Source organism: Callithrix jacchus, chromosome 4 (assembly GCF_049354715.1).
Source record: "Callithrix jacchus isolate 240 chromosome 4, calJac240_pri, whole genome shotgun sequence".
Taxonomy (NCBI): Eukaryota; Metazoa; Chordata; class Mammalia; order Primates; family Cebidae; genus Callithrix; species Callithrix jacchus.
Genome location: NC_133505.1, coordinates 142,158,711 through 142,176,298, shown reverse-complemented (window position 1 = coordinate 142,176,298; position 17,588 = coordinate 142,158,711). Strand labels below are relative to the sequence as shown.

General features: G+C 33.2%; 1 protein-coding gene across 45 annotated transcripts in view; it reads left to right on the top strand.

The window, feature by feature from the left end:
• Positions 1-17,588, top strand: part of AHI1 (Abelson helper integration site 1) — a 239,998-nt gene that overhangs the window by 56,951 nt on the left and 165,459 nt on the right. For all 45 annotated transcript variants that reach the window (XR_013534548.1, XR_013534547.1, XR_004742097.3 and 42 more), the window contains 6 exons: positions 988-1,111; positions 6,213-6,442; positions 8,214-8,320; positions 9,543-9,661; positions 12,547-12,677; positions 13,972-14,112. Coding sequence is in view for 42 of the 45 variants with exons in the window: in XM_035296764.3 (XP_035152655.3) it covers positions 988-1,111; positions 6,213-6,442; positions 8,214-8,320; positions 9,543-9,661; positions 12,547-12,677; positions 13,972-14,112 (852 nt within the window). In the remaining 3 variants the exon portion in view is untranslated. The remainder of the gene's footprint in view (positions 1-987; positions 1,112-6,212; positions 6,443-8,213; positions 8,321-9,542; positions 9,662-12,546; positions 12,678-13,971; positions 14,113-17,588) is intronic.

Sequence of the window (17,588 nt, the reverse complement as noted above, 5' to 3'; positions counted from 1 at the left end):
TATTAAGTTAAATAAGGGTTACTTGAACAGCAGCACCAGGTATCAACCAGTCTGATAACTGAGACAGCTACTAAGTTTGTAGACAGTTAGCTTCTATAGCATGGATACATTGGACACAAGATAATTCACATCCTGGTCAGATGGAGCTAGATGGCACAAGCTTTCATAACACTACTCAGAATAATGTGCATTTTAAAACTTATAAGTTATTTATTTCTGGAATTTTCCATTTAATATTTTCAGAGCATGGTTGACTGCGGGTAACTGAAACCACAGAAAGTGAAACTGCACATGAGGGGGGACTACTATTATTTCTGAACTGCTAAGTATTTGAAAGGGCAATTGATTTTTACCACTAGATGGAAGTAGAGACTTGGAAACTCTGTTTTTCTGTGTTAAGTTTATTATCTTAGATTTCGTTGTATGTTTAAACATATAGTAAAATACCCCAGTGCTTTGTATGTCTTATTGAGTCATTGTTAATTCCCTTACTATCCCTGACTACTATCCCTGTCCATTTTAGTATTAAAATTTACTTTTGATAATAGCACAATATAAATTTCTCATTACTTCAAATAATTAAATTTTTGGTTGGCATTTGGTTGATTTTCAGGTAAAACAATAACTAATGAAAGCCCAAATTATAGAATATTTTAAGTGAATTGCAATCTAATTGTTATTTATTATTCAACTGATAAATTTATTATTAAAGATTCTTAGGGAATTTCTTTAAAGAGATGAAAATAATTGATAATTGTAGCAAAATTATAACTGATAATTTTGCATGTGAATTCTTGTATAAAGCAAATGGAAAAGTATTCTTAAGTAATTTTTAAATTTTCTTTACACTGCAAATGTCTTTGGTTATTGGTTATAATTTTGCTACAGATTGCTTATGTCTAAATAATATTAAATTATGCATTTGTATATTATTGGATTAAGGATCTTCTGTCTGGAAACCTACTAATTTCTAAATATTTTCATTAGTATATGAAATTCCTTCTGGACGTTTCATGAGGGAATTGTGTGGCCACCTCAACATCATTTATGATCTTTCCTGGTCAAAAGATGATCGCTATATCCTTACTTCATCATCTGATGGTACTGCCAGGTTAGTATCCTTAAGAAGTACTTATATGCGTGCTGCTTGCCATTAAAGAAAGCCAAGAGAATATAAAGGGATATAACTACTCTTATGCTCCAGTCATATTTTACCTGTGAAGGGACTGTCATAAATATGCATTGTGCAGACTGATTCCATAAATTACAGTAACACTTTTTAAAGACATATTTCTTAAATGTCTTTAATTTATGTAGCATATTTCTAGTCCTCACCATTTTTACATGATCATTATATAAACTGATTAATGCTTTGGTATGGGGTTAGAGGTTATTAAACACCTGAGATTTTTCCTAGACCATAAGCTCTTGGTGGCAGTGATACTGTCTTCACTGCTGGCTAAATATGCACAGGCTAGAGTTCAGTGGTGCTCAATACATCACAGTAGGGGAAATAAATAAATATGTACCTTGTATTATAAGAGTTTTATAAATTGTTAAACATTTGCATTTTTCAGAATGTCAGTCTTAAAAATAATGTATCCCTTTTCAATTTAATAAGTATCACAATGAAACATTTTAAAAGCTAGCTTTTCAAGTTTCATTTATACTTTTTTTAGTTGCTTGTTCTGCCTTGAGTGTGTTCTAAAAATACTGTTAGTTTTCAGGATGCTTTTATATACTTCATTTGATTCTGACAACTGTTAGGTAGACACACATTATTCTCTCCACACACTAGGAAACTGACATGTAAACAGTTGAGATCCATGCTGAATTCATTGTCATTTACTTCTGCCTCCTACTTTCTTAACACATCATGTTACTTTTAGTGTTGGGACCACTTCTACTGATCTTGCCAACCTCCTTTTCTGTATAAAAGGTCTAATCAAGATGTTATTGTTATTGGTTAGTTTTTATTTAAATGAAAAAGATGAAAATTAGTAACAATTGACTTCCTTCTTGGTCATGCTGGGAACCTACTACTACTCCCTTTTGACAATATCCTTGAGAACCTGTGTGATCTGTTCTTTTAGCACAGACATCTGTCTGATGCCAGGCTATACTAGAGAAAAATACATAATTTTGCTAAGGGGTGACTTTGGATTTGTGAGTCTTAACATTACCTAGGCTGTCATCTCCACTGAGGAATCCTTTTACTTACCTTCACTAGGTTTTCTTTTCTCACTCCTCTGGCAGCAGATCCAGACCTTACCATGAACATTCTCCACTGTAAATTCAAATCTTCCCACTTCATTGAATGACTATCTTCAATTTAGATGAAATTTAGTCAGACATGAACATCATATAGTTCCCTCTGATTTCCCTCCTAATATCCATAGATATGTCCACTTTTACCTCTGTCCATCTCTTTTAACACAGAGGTATGAGGCTTTTTAAAGGCTATTTATCTATGCTTTTAATCTCAGTCCCTGAAAAATCTGTATTACATCTACTAGTCTGATTAGTGTCTTCCTCTCTGTCGATTATGTCTTCTCATCTTAGAACTATGCTCAAATGGCCTTATCTTAAAAGCATCATTTTCAGTTCTTCCTGCCTTCTGTACAAGCCCACTATTTTTCTTTTTCTACACTGTCAGGAGCATTCTATACATACTGTCTTTACTTCAGCCCAGTTAGTCTGGCTTTCTTTCCACCATGCTACATAAACTTCTTTTTTCAAGAGGTTGGCAGTTTCTTGCTATTTTTAAATCCATTTAGCCAGTTTAACTTCTGTTGTCTTTGTCTTCACTGTAGCAGTTGAATTATTGACCAGTCTTGAAATATTTTTAATTCATGGTTTTCATTGACAACCTCTTCTCTTTTCTTTTTATGACTCTGACAGGCTCTGTCCATTCTCTTTCTCTGGTTCATTGTCCTCTGCCGATTCTCTGTGTTTTATCCCCAGGGTCCTTTTCCTGATCATCTCCTGGTTTTATATGCTTATCCTAGTTTCTCTTACCTTCCCCAGCTTTGAATCTTGCTTATATGCTAATGACCTCTAGTGTGCACTTTTTTTAACTAATTTGACTTCCTGTTATATGTTTCCATTTGAATGGCCCATTGCTGCATCAAATCCAAAACCGAACTTACCAACCTCCTTAAATTTTGTTTACCTTTAATCTCTTATATGTATTTTAGTGACATCCTTATCCATCATCTCCCAAGCTGGAAACTCAGAGTAGTGCTCACTCTTCTTTCTTTCCCATCACTCCTTTCACATCTAACTAGCACTAAAGTCTGCTAATTCTCCCTCCTAAAAGGCTTACCATTTTGCCATATCCTCTCTATCGTGTTTGCTTTAATTCAAAGCCTACATCCCTTGCTTAAATTGTTGCTATTGACCTCAGTGTTTAGGCTCTAGGTCCTCTGTCTCTGCTGTGCTAAAAGTATCTTTCCATAACTATCATTCATAATGCTTTAATTTTTTAAAAGACTTTACCCAAGGCCGGGTGCGGTGGCTCACGCCTGTAATCGCAGCACTTCAGGAGGCTGAGGTGGGTGGATCACGAGGTCAAGAGATCGAGACCATCCTGGTCAACATGGTGAAACCCCGTCTCTACTAAAAATACAAAAAATTAGCTGGGCATGGTGGCGTGTGCCTGTAATCCCAGCTACTCAGGAGGCTGAGGCAGGAGAATTGCCTGAACTCAGGAGGCGGAGGTTGCGGTGAGCCGAGATCGTGCCATTGCACTCCAGCCTGGGTAACAAGAGCAAAACTCCGTCTCAAAAAAAAAAAAAAAAAAAAAGACTTTACCCATTGCCCATAGAAAATTTTTCCAGTTCCTTAGCGTAGCATAACAGGCATATTCCTCACTGACCCAACATTCTTCTCTCATGCCCTTCCCCTGTACCCTTTGCTTCACCCACATAATCTTTTGAAACACCCTTAGCATCTTATCTTCTTTGGCATCTTCATGCCCTTTGAAACTTACCTACTTTTTCTATACTTAAATGACCTTCTCCTGCCCTTCCTGACTAACTCACTCATTCAACAAAAATTAAGTGCCTTTTGTGAGCTCTTATAGGTTTGTAGCCATTATTTAAAATCCACCTCAAATCCTATTATTTCTTGAAGCTATCTTGAGTTTCCTCACACAATTTGTAATATATTATACTAAACCCCCTTTTATTTTTCCTTATTTATCTTTAAAACTGATACTAATTTAGGACTCTTTATATCATAAAAATAGTATTGTGAAAGCATTAACTGAGGAAAATGTTAGCATTGTGGCTAGTATAAACAACAAGGAGATTTTTCAAAGAGGTAAGGAATGCTCACAATAAATAAGCTATAGTCCAAAGGAAGAGAATTAGAATTACAAATGCTCACAAGTGGCAGAAGTATGGATTTCTGTCCATGTCTTCTCCTTCTTTATTTCTGATGATCTGTGTCACATATTATTTTTAGTGTCTTCTAAGTATTTCCCACTTGGTTAGCTCTCTGCCATATGGGTTTATCCTGAATCCCATTCTTTAGTTATCCGCATAATAATCTGTTTTTCTCAAATCAACAACTCATATTATAATCAGAAAGACTTCTCCATACGTAATGGCTCCCAAACAGGCCTATATGTCCCCACTATTGCCCCTTTTCAAATATACGTCTTGACTTTGGTATGTTTTTCCTTTTCCAAATCTACTAATTTTTATGTGAGTTTATTCAGTCTTTACAAATTTGCATTTTTTTGTTCTCTATGATCTAGTCTGATTTTTTTCCCCAAATTCATTTATATATTTATTTTAATCTCAGATTCTACCATGGCCTAGGTAACAGAAACCATCACTGATTCCAGTTCAGTTTTTACACAAAAAGCTTCACTTTTGGTTTTAAAATATTATGTGTGTTTTAATTATATTGAGCTGTTATAAAGATGTTATAAAAATGAAGCAAATGCTTCATTTCTGCCTGTTAAATAGTATTTTAAATAATGCTACTAAGATTTATTACTAGACAACTGAGGTTCTCTCTTAACTTTTTAATATTTCTTTTAAATTAGTGATTTTATTCTAATAGGCATATTTCATATAAATATGTTCATTGAAAATATACTATGGTAAAAATGTTTTTGTAGTGATTCATGTGCCTTATTTTTACTCAAAAACATGTTCTTTCACTTCCTCTATTATTAGATTGAATTCTTAGTAATTGAAGATCATATCCTATATTGTAAGCAGCTCCTGAGGAAACTCAGAATACTATACTTAAGTAGAAACTGTATTTTTTTCTCTAATCAATAATCTTGTAACAGACTTAATTTGCTTTAGTTTTAAAGCAGTAATTAAAAGGATTAATGTAAATCCTCATATTTAAAATTAAGGTGTTCTTCTAATTTTAATAAGTTAACCAAATATATTAAAAAATCCAATGCTTTACACTTATAAACCTGTCTATTGGTAGATTTCACCTCATCTTATACATTTCTAGAAATGCAGAATATCTAACAGGTTAACCTTTACAGTTTACTCATTTTTCAAGACTGTAGCAGTGATAATAATTTTTTTAAATTAGCCATTATTTAGAGGACAGGATAATGACTGTTAAACAAAAAGAGCTTGCTTAATATAGGATAGTCTTTTCTATCAAAATGTCATAATTACTTTAATGTTATTATACTTGAGAATTCAAAATACAATTTCAGTATCACTTTTAAATCTTTGAGATCTTCATTTTTACTATCTAGCTTTGAAATTACAAATATAAAAGTTAATAGACTCTGCTATTCTCTAAACCCCATGAATAAACATTTCGTAAAAGTGATATACATAACCTAAATGGGAAATGATTAAAGTTTCTTCTTATATATTTTTTGTGTATATTGAACTAAGTGCAATATTTTACTGACTGTTCGATGTGTGTTTAATCAATGGTAAAATAGGTTTAAAAAACAGTTATTAATTTTACAGTATAGATTACAATTAGTGGGTTTAATATGCTGGATAATAACTATAACAAATAACTTTGTCAAAATGTGAAAATTCCAATCATCAACTATGAGATCATCATTATATGTTTTATTGTCTTAAAACTTGGTTTGCCATTCGTTGTTTTCACTTGCTTCCTTAAGGTTCATTGGCCGTGTTGGTTCTTAGAAAAACTGTTAAAAGAAACTTCTGCTTTTCAGAAACATTATGTAACTTCTTATCCTTTTCCAGGATATGGAAAAATGAAATAAATAATACAAATACTTTCAAAGTTTTACCTCATCCTTCTTTTGTTTACACGGCTAAATTCCATCCAGCTGTAAGAGAGCTAGTAGTTACAGGATGCTATGATTCCATGATACGGATATGGAAAGTTGAGATGAGAGAGGATTCTGCCTTATTGGTCCGACAATTTGATGTTCACAAAAGTTTTATCAACTCACTTTGTTTTGATACTGAAGGTATGTCAGAGACTATGAATGAAGACCAGCTATGTGAATAATTTTTTTACCAGAATAATAGTTATTTAAGCTTGCAAGGGTTATGCACTGATAATTGTACATATTTAGGCTTATGCTTATTTTGCAGGTCATAAGATTGATTTGAAACTGAGGGAGTTCTGTTTGTAATTTTTAAGTTATTAAATTCTTAAAAATTTTTAGATTCAATTAATCTTTGCCATAACAACCAGTTATGTGCCAAATTTCATAAATATATTTCTTTGAACTGGTGATTATCATTCTTGGTTTGTTTTTTAAGAATCTTAAAATTTACAAACATATAGAAGGGAAATTTGTAATTATTTAAAGTTTTATCTTTATATAAGAATAACATAGTGGCCGGGCATGGTGGCTCACACCTGTAATCTCAGTACTTTGGGAGGCCAAGGCAGGTGGATCATGAGGTCAGAAGATCGAGACTATCCTGGCTAACATGGTGAAACCCCATCACTACTAAAAATACAAAAAATTAGCCAGGTGTGGTGGCATGCACCTGTAGTCCCAGCTACTCAGGAGGCTGAAGCAGGAGAATCACTTGAACCCAGTAGGCGGAGGTTGCAGTGAGTTGAGGTCATGCCACTGCACACCAGCCTGGGCCACACAGCGAGACTCCATCTCAAAAAAAAAAAAAAAAGAAGAAGAATGTAGTTTGTTTTAAAGATGTAAAATACAAATTATTTTATTATTTGAAAGAATAAATTAATTATATCTATTAAATACTCACTTTTTTCATAATCCCAGAGACTAGTCATGTAGGCTGCCACTATAATTAATTGGTGTAGGATCCAGATCAAAAGGATAATACTGCTGATTTACCCAATTCAGCTATAGAGATGTTAATAAATTTGGAACATAATTCAGGAAAGACTGAATAGAAAGGTATCTGAAAATTAACTATGTCATAGTAGAAGTACAGATTATAAAGGAGAGATAAAGACTCTTCAACTATTTGTTCATAAGGTATTCAAATGTGCAAAAAAAAAAAAAGGAAATTGGTCCATGTTACTCCAATGGGCAGAGGTGGGCCAAAGCTGTAGAAGATAGATTTTCTTTGGTCAGAATTAGAAAGAATATTATAATACAGGAAGCATTTCACCAGTTGAATAGCTGTTTTATAAAATGCTGAATTTACAGTTGCTGAACAGCCATCTGTTAGTGGTGGTGTGTGAGATATTCCTGAGTGGGTTTGAAGTTGAACTTGATGGTTTCTGAGATCTGTCAACTTTAAGATGATTTGACTCCACATAATTGATGTTGAACTGGAATACCTGTTATTATTTTATTCATTCCCTGATCATTTGATGAGTTTCTACTGGGTCTCGGAAATTATACTAACACTATATATTAGAATATAGGTATTTTTCTAGGAATACAAAGCAGATTTACAGGTTAATAAAGATGAGAAATAATGTTACATGTTGGATGGTTCAAATTATTTGGCTTTGGCGTATGAGCCACATACACATGTACTGAGAAGCTCATTTCTTTTTGTAGTTAAATTCAGGTAAGTGACAAAGGGAAGTAAGTCATCAAAAATAATTTAAAAGAGAAAAGAATTCATTTATAGGTAATTGGGATTTGTTTGTGAGTTGCATTTTGCTTTTTGGATACCTTTGAACAGCCCTTCAATTCTTTGACTGTTTTACTGGGGTATGGTTTCCGCCAACTTCCTATTATTTGTTTCTAACTCTATGTGACTTTCATAAGTGAGTAATCTTATTTTTCTAAATAGGTCATCATATGTATTCAGGAGACTGCACAGGGGTGATTGTTGTTTGGAATACCTGTGTCAGGATTAATGATTTGGAACATTCAGTGCACCACTGGACTGTAGATAAGGTATAAAATCATATTTCATATTTTGGGATTTAAGGAAGTTGGGAAAAATCCAGTCATATAACTTTAAGATAGGATGTCAGGACATTCTGTTCTCTCATTTCAAAAAATTAAGTTTTTCATAGTCAATTATCAATAATTAGCACATCCTTCTGATGGCTGCTTAATAATATAACAACTTAGTGAAGATTTTAAAAATTTTGGCCAGGTGTTACTTTCACTTTTTTATACACCATTTGCACTATGGCATTCAATAATTCGTTGGGGGGTGACATTTATGCTAAAATGAGATGTGTGTTATATTATCATTGATAAGTAATAATTTATGTTTTCTGTTATTCATATCCTTTTTTCCTTGGTCCAGTAATATCTCTAAAAACAGTATTCTCAGTATTTTATAAACACTGGTGTCTTTCAGAATTATGTAATTATTATGGAGGTCTGTCATTTAATCACAATAATTATTTCATTTGAAATTTGCTAAATAGAAACAAATGAATAAGTTCTTTCATTTTGGGGCTAGAGTGTTTTTAAGATAGCTTGTATGTTAAACAATTTTGTTAGTGTACATTTTTTACTTTTTATTTAAAAATACAAATGAATCATTACCTTTAAATTTGTTTTATATAAATTGATTCAGTTTCTGGCTAACATGTTATACCTTTGTTCTTCAATTTTTCATAATATGACAGTAGCTGAAAAAAGATACCCTAAGTGAAAAGTAGTTTTCAGGAACTGCAGTTAAATCTGTCGAGTCTGTCAGATCTGTTTAAAAACAGTCCCTTCTGTTTTTAGAAATTCTTATCTAAATAAGAATAGAATCTTGAAAATTAATTGTACATGTGGTTTTGGATGTATAAAAATTGGAAGCTTCCTTATGTGATTTTAAACAAAAAAATTAATGTTAGAAGATGAGTTTGTTGGAAGTGCTTCTTGTTTGGGACTGACTAAATTTGAGGAAAGTAAACATAGTACAAAAACTAATTAAATTAGTTTAATTAGTTTAATGCCACATACTAATTAAATGTGGCGTTCCATAATAGAAATACAGTTCATGAGCTTTATTTTGAACCTAAACTGAAGTTACTCAGAATCCTTTTGCTAACAATTATAAAGCATCCTATACAGCAGAATTGGAAATGATATTTTAAAATTAATTTTGTACCTGAAAAAAAGCTTAACATTAGACAAACTTTTCATTAGTAGTATTTTTTTATCATTTTAGGAAATTAAAGAAACTGAGTTTAAGGGGGTTCCAATTAGTTATCTGGAGGTTCATCCCAATGGAAAACGTTTGTTAATCCATACCAAAGACAGTACTTTGAGAATTATGGATCTTCGGATGTAAGTATATTTCAGTATTGACAGGCTAAGTACTCACAGAATAAGTAATGAATTAAATTATATTTATAAAACATGGTAGTGGTTCTCAACTAGGCAGTGTCCCCACACTCACCAGGGAACATCTGGCAGTAGCTGGAGATTTTTTTTTATGTTACTTCTAGTATCTAATGAGTAGAGATAAAAAATACTGCTAAGCATCCTACAGACCATAGGACAGCTTCCCTACAACAGTTATCCAGCCCAAAATGTGAATAGTTCTGAGGCTGAAATGTAGTTAGTTGCTTTTGTTTTCACAATTTAAAAAAAAAAAAAAGGAAGTTTCTGTCTTCTACAATGATACTGACTGATACTGATATCACTATGATACTGTTATAGCATTAGTATAATATGTTACAACTGAAGGAGAGGGTTTTGATTTATACATCTGTGTTTTTTTCTTTATTTCCAAATAATGGTGAATGTAGGGAAATATCCTTACTGTAAAAGGCAAAAGCAATGCTGGGAAGTCAGCATGGACTTCTAGTACACTTTTGTTGTGGTGTTAAGAGTTTCTGTAAAATAAATGAGAGAAAGCTATTTTATTAATGTCTTTCTAGTATTTAGAAAGGCAAATGTAATTTATTTTAGTTTAATTTTGTATCTTTTTAGGGTTAACTCTTATACCCTTCAATATTTATGTAAAACACTTCAAGGAACTGTCCTGGATGCTGTGGGAGAATAAGCAAAATTAAACCATTTGTTTATAATCCAGTTGTGTACCTTCAAAATAAAACCAAAAAACTTTTAATTAAGCTAAAATGTGAGACCTTCTAGGACTGGAAGCTACTTTTTTTTCCCCCCCTGTATGTAGCATCTATGCTGTGCCTGGCAGCTAGCAAGTGTTCAATATGTATTTTAATGAATATAAATTTGTAATAAAAGGACTTTATTCTTCATAGCAGCAATAGAGCTGACAACTATAATATAGTCTTCTGTTAAAAGCTCTATTGAGCAGCTGCCATTTAAGCTCAGTCTTGAAGGATGGGTAGAATTTCGACAAGATAAAATATTTCAGTAGAATAGAAAACAAAATAAAGTTCAGAAGTGAAATAATAGGCGTTTAAAGCAGAGTGAGTTAGTCTGTATGAGCATAGGTTCTTGGCAAGGAATACTGAGAGAGAATTTTAAGCAGTATAGTTTACAGCTTAATATCATGCTTGGGCTCTGCAGGACATACTACTTAGAGTTAAATACTGCCTTCTCTACCCCTTTACTAGCTGATCAATCTCTCCATGTGCCTCTTTTCTTATCTCTCAAATGAGAGAAATAATACACCATACACATAAGGGTTTTGATGGGGAATAAGCAACTTAATACATGTAAAGTATTTAAAACAGTAAAGCACATAGCAAGGACCCTAGAAAAGTTAGACCCAGTAACTCCAGATCTGGAAATTTATGTTAAGAAAATAATTATACAAGAACAGAAAATGAAACACCGCATATTCTCACTCATAGGTGGGTGATGAAAAATGAGAACACATGGACACAGAAAGGGGAGTACTAAACACTGGGGGTCTATTGGGGGGAAAAGGGGAGGGCCAGTGGGAGGGGGAGGTGGGGAGGGATAGCCTGGGGAGAAATGCCAAATGTGGGTGAAGGGGAGAAGAAAAGAAAGCACACTGCCATGTGTGTACCTACGCAACTGTCTTGCATGCTCTGCTCATGTACCCCAAAACCTATAATCCAATAAAAAATTAAAAAAAAGAAAGAAAATAATTATAAAACAGTACAAATGCTGTAATATGTATATACACACAAGATTATTTATAGAAATTGTGTTCATGGTAAGGGAAAGCTGGAAACATTCTAATGTCATCCAACAATAGATTTAATGTACCCATTAAAATGTTTATGTATAATCTATATTTTCTGACACGAAGGTCCATTATGACTTATTTTTGAGTGAAAACAGCAGATTACAGAGCAGTGTATCTAATATTCTCTCTGTAAATCAGGGACAATAATAGTACCTACCTGGCACAAAGTATGTGCTGAAATGGTGGTAACTATTATTTCATGAGTGAAAAAATATGAAGGCTTTGTACTATATTTAGTAGATGATTTAATATGTTTTATCTAATTATTTTCACAGATCAAATATTCCTTTTATTGTTTTAAAAATTCATCAGGTGGAAGAAACTATGAGTAAAAAAATTATTATTATTATTATTATTATTATTATTTGAGACAGAGTCTTGCTCTGTCACCCAGGCTGGAGTGCAGTGGCACGATCTCAGCTTACTGCTACCTTAACCTATTGGGTTCAAGTGATACTCCTGCCTCAGCCTCTGGAGTAGCGGGGACTACAGGCATGCGCTACCACACCCAGCTAATTTTTTGTATTTTTAGAAACGAGGTTTCACCATGTTAGCCACAATGGTCTCAATCTCCTGATCTCGTGATCCGCGCACTTCAGCCTCCCAAAGTACTGGGATTAGAGGCATCAGCCACTGCACCCAGCGAGTATAAAAATTCTATCCATTTTTTAGTAACCAGCTCAAATGCTACTTCCATAAAGTAGTCTCTCTCCATAGTTAAAATTAATTTCTTTTATCCAAGTTTGAAAAGAACTCTTCTGTTTTTCTTTTGTAGTACTTTGTACGTCCACCTTCTATTTTACGTTGACATGTTTCTTCTCTCCTGCTAAATGATAAACTCCCTGGGCTCCAGGGATTAGCTCTTGTTTATTCTGTATCCATCATATTATAGAATGTCTCCCATATGACAGATTCTCAAAAAAATGTTTGTTGAATAGAAATTAAGTATTTAAGAGAAAAAATTTTCTACCACCATTCATTTACATGGTTAAGACAGTTAAATTTGTAAAATCTTTTTTGCTTATAGATTAGCAGCAAGGAAATTTGTAGGAGCAGCAAATTATCGGGAGAAGATTCATAGTACTTTGACTCCATGTGGGACTTTCCTGTTTGCTGGAAGTGAGGATGGTATAGTGTGTGTTTGGAACCCAGAAACAGGTGAATATTTATTGAACTTTAAAAATGATTTGGGGAGGTACAGGGATTTGAAGAAGTATGAAAATTCTACCATTTTATGGAATGATTTTCAAGGAAATTCTGATTTGGGGTTTTCAATTATGTTTTTTAAGATTAGAAAGCCTTTAAAGGAACTCAGCTACAGCCTAAACTTGTATTAAATTCTGTTCTTTATTGCCTTAATATCTTTATGGATTTAGAATTTCACATTATAATTCAAGGTTTGTTCTTTCGTGGCCTATGATGAGATATTGCTGATCTTAGAAAAGTATTTAATGAAGACTGTAATGCAAAGTGTAAAACGTTACAAATTTAATTTGGAATATGACTAGGTAGACAAATTGTTAAACATCTATAATATATTTTCATTAGTAACAGAAACATACCTGTGAAAGTTTTGATGTCTGAAACTTAAATAGCAACTTACCCGAATTATTGCAATTCTTTTTTTTTTCTAATAAACAGTTACATTGGGAAGCTCACTGTGCCTCACCTTTGCTTTTCAAAAGAAAAGCTAAAGCTACATAAATGTTTTTAATAAGAAATTGAGATAATTTTATAAAATTTACTTTAAATTTTCTTTAATGAACAGTATTTGATTTTTCCTTATTTTCTTATTCCTTCTGTTAGGCATTTAGACTAATCAGCTAACTTAGGTTTTTGTGTGTTTTGTTTCCTGTACCATGTTTTGATGCTTTTGCATCAATCCAGTAGCATTAAGTGTCTCTCACCTACAATAAATGAATCTAGATTCTTTGCTTTTTGACTTCTGACTGATTTTTTTGGGTTCCACAGACCTCCACTTTAGACTTCTCTTAGGCCATAATATAGGTATCTTTCAAGCAAATGGTTACCTCAAACAGCCTCTAGAAAAAAAAATGGAAAAGTTAATCCTTCACCAAAACTAACCCAACTAGAGTTTCTCTAATTTTCGAGTCCTGTACTTTCTACCATAGTTCTACCCAGAGTTCTCTTTTATTTGGAGTTTGCCTAGTTCTGTCCAATCTCAGAGTCATATCTCTCTACTTCCTTCTGTGCCCTTTGTCTATATTTTGTGCCTTGAAAACCTCATGGAAGAGGCAGAAAGTAGAAAGAGGAGTGTCAATGCAATGCAAAATAAAGGTAATTTAATACAGTGTTAACTCAATCATTTAAAAATATTTGAGATTTTCACATAAATATGAGCATTATTACTATAAGTATTTTCTAATAAATGACAGAATAATCTTTTAACAAGACATATCTGATATACATTTTTGAATTTCTTTTTATTTAGGAGAACAAGTAGCCATGTATTCTGACCTGCCATTCAAGTCACCTATTCGAGACATTTCTTATCATCCATTTGAAAATATGGTTGCATTCTGTGCGTTTGGGCAAAATGAGCCAATTCTTCTGTATATTTATGATTTCCACGGTAAGTGTACCACTTGATAAGTAAAGAATTTGTAGAGCAACCTTTACATTTAGACTAAACCAAGAATCAGTCTGGAATTTAAATGTTGACAAAAGTACACATAACAATTGTGCACTTACATTGGAATCACAGAAAGCCACCAGTTTCTTTGTAAATCAATTTAAATAAATAGAATTTACCTAAAAATTATTTGGGAATATGTTAACTAAATGTAAAAGGTAAATAACCCTTAGGAAATACAGATCTTTAATGTTTTCAGTTAACTAGTGAGTTAATATTTTATCCTATGTTCTTACTAAAGCATATAGTTTTAATAAGTTGTAGTTTTGAGAGTTTCTTAACATAAAAAGTAGGGGGAAAATCACATGTCAGTGAAAACATCACCTGAAATGAGAAATCGAATGTCTTTCAAGCTCTGCAACTACACTAGTCTATCATTCCTGGGAATGATAAGGAAGTAAAAACTTTGGTTATATTATTTTTCAGGAACAATATGGTATTCTAAGAATTCTTTGGATTTATGCTGGTTTTCACATATTTCTTTAATTTCTATCCTGAAATTAGGATGCCACTCTTCTGCATTATACTATTAGTGGTGTCATTCTCAAAATTGCAATTCTTAGTTGGTCAATTAAGTTATAAATCTGAAGTTCTTGATTATGTATGGATTATATTATGCCTTCCTGGGTGAATTATGTTAGAAAATAATGTGTGAAATCAAGATTTAATCTTATTTTAAAGAACTTTATAGAGAAGAAATAATTTCTGTAACATGTACTTGGAATTATATAAACTATTACTGATGGTAGCATTGTCAAACAACACAGTACCATTTACTATTACAAGCAGATGTTAGCAAAAATAAACACTGCCTGATTATAGGAAAAAGCAGATGGATTCCTCACATTATTTAATGTCCAAATCTGGTGTCTAGTTTCAACATGTATCCTGAAACAGTTCTCTCTTTGTACCCACTCCAAATCTTCACATAAATGAAGAGTTATACTGAAGTACTTTATATTTGGAACTGTTATACAGGAAGTAGGCAGCAAATTATTTCCTCAGACTCTTAAGAGGTTTTATAATAGTCTTCATTCAGTTTCTAATTTGCTTTTTATGCCTTTGAAATTTTCACTACACATACACATTAAAGTTCCACTCTTGTCTTTTTCCTTCAAGCAATTTATTTTTTTGCCACTGACAGAGGATTTTATCATCAGATTAGCCCAGGATGGTTAGGTTTGCGAATTTGGGTTTTAGGCAATAAGCATAGAAGTCCATTCTAGAGGCATAGTAGTAGAAAGAGCTAAGCATTTTAGGAGTCCAAAAAATGGTATTTAGGCTTCATTCTGTTATTCTAGTGACTTTGCACAAGCTTCTTGCCTTCCTGAAGCTTCATTTTCTTGACCTGTCCTACAAGAGCTCCTGAAGGAAGCACTAAACACACACACAAGAAAAACATCCAGTACCAGCCACTGCAAAAATGAACCAAATGGTGAAGACCAATGATACTATGAGGAAACTGCGTCCACCAACAGGCAAAACAAACAACCAGTAACAAAATGGCAGGATCAGATTCACACATAACAATATTAACATTACACGTAAATGACTTAAATGCCCCAATCAAAAGACACAGACTGGCAAACTGGGTAAAAAATCAAAACCCCTCAGTGTGCTGTATACAGGAGACTCATCTTACACACAAAGACCCACATAGACTCAAAATAAAGGGATAGAAGAAGATCTACAAAGCAAGTGGAGAGCAAAAAAAAAAAACAGGAGTTGCAAGTTTAGTCTCTGATAAAATCTACTTTAATCCAACAAAGATCAGAAGAGACAAAGAAGGACAATACATAATAGTGAAAGGATTAATACAAGAAGAAGAGCTAACTCTCCTAAATATATATGCACCCAATACAGGAGTGCCCAGATACATACAGCAAGTTCTTAATGACCTAAAAAGAGACTTAGACTCCTGCACAATAATAGTGGAAGATTTTAACACTCCACTGTTAACATTAGACAGATCAACAAGACAGAAAATCAACAAGGATATACAGGACTTGAATGCAGAACTGGAGCAAGCAGACCTAATAGACATCTACAGAGCTCTCCACCCCACAGCCATAGAATATACATTCTTCTCAGCACCACATTGCACATACTCTAAAATTGACCACATAATTGGAAGTAAATCACTCCTTAGCAAATGCAAAAGAATGGAAATCATAACAGTCTCAGACCACATTGCAATCAAATTAGATCTCAGGATTAAGAAACTCACTCAAAACCGCACAACTTCATGGAAACTGAACAACTGGCTCTTGAATGTTGACTGGATAAGCAATGAAATGAAGGCAGAAATAAAGATATTCTTCGAAACCAACGAGAACGAGGACACAACATACCAGAATCTCTGGGACACATTTAAAGCAGTGTCTAGAGGGAAATTTATAGCAATAAATGCCCACATGAGAAATGAGGAAAGTTCTAAAATCAACACCCTGTCATCAAAATTGAAAGAGCTAGAGGAGCAAGATCAAAAAAAAACTCAAAAGCTAGTGGAAGACAAGAAATAACTAAGATCAAAGCAGAAATGAAGGAGATAGAGACAGAAAAAAACCCTTCAAAAAATCAATAAATCCAGGAGCTGGTTTTTCGAAAATATCAGCAAAATAGACCACTAGCCAGATTAGTAAAAAAGAAAAGAGAGAAGAATCAAATACATGCAATAAAAAATGATAAAGGGGATATCACCACAGATTCCACAGAAATACAAACTACCATCAGAGATCACTACAGACAACTCTATGCACATAAATCAGTAAACCTGGAAGAAATGGCTAAATTCGTGGACACTTGCACCCTGCCAAAACTAAACCAGGAAGAAGTTGAAACCCTGAGTAGACCAGTAACAAGGGCTGAAATTGATGCAGCAATTAATAGCCTGCCAACCAAAAAAAGTCCAGGTCTAGACAGGTTCACAGCCGAATTCTATTAAAAGGTACTATACTACTAGTACCTGTTCTGCCTGAGAGGGGTATTTGTGAAGATTCTATGCAACAATGACTGTGAAAGTGCTAGGTAAATTGATAAGCACAATATTGAAACAAAAGATAAAATGGGTTGTTCTGCTCGTCCAACAGTATACACTTGACTCTAAGAATTTCTGTTTTAATATACTGATAAGCATATCTATATGGAAAGGAGTTGAAGAGTTTATTTCTCCTCTCTTTTGCTCTTTTGGTCAGCCTTTTATTAAAGTAGGTTTCTTTCCAGGTCAATTTGTTAGAATATAAATGCATAAAATTAAAAATGTAATGTTATTCCCACACTATCTTAATGTGCAAGAGGAAGGATTTCCATGAGCATTTTAGAAATTAAAATATTCAAATAATAGGCACATTAAATTAAAATAATTTGTGCAATCTATCACAAACACATTTTTGATATGCAAATAAAAGTCTAAATGT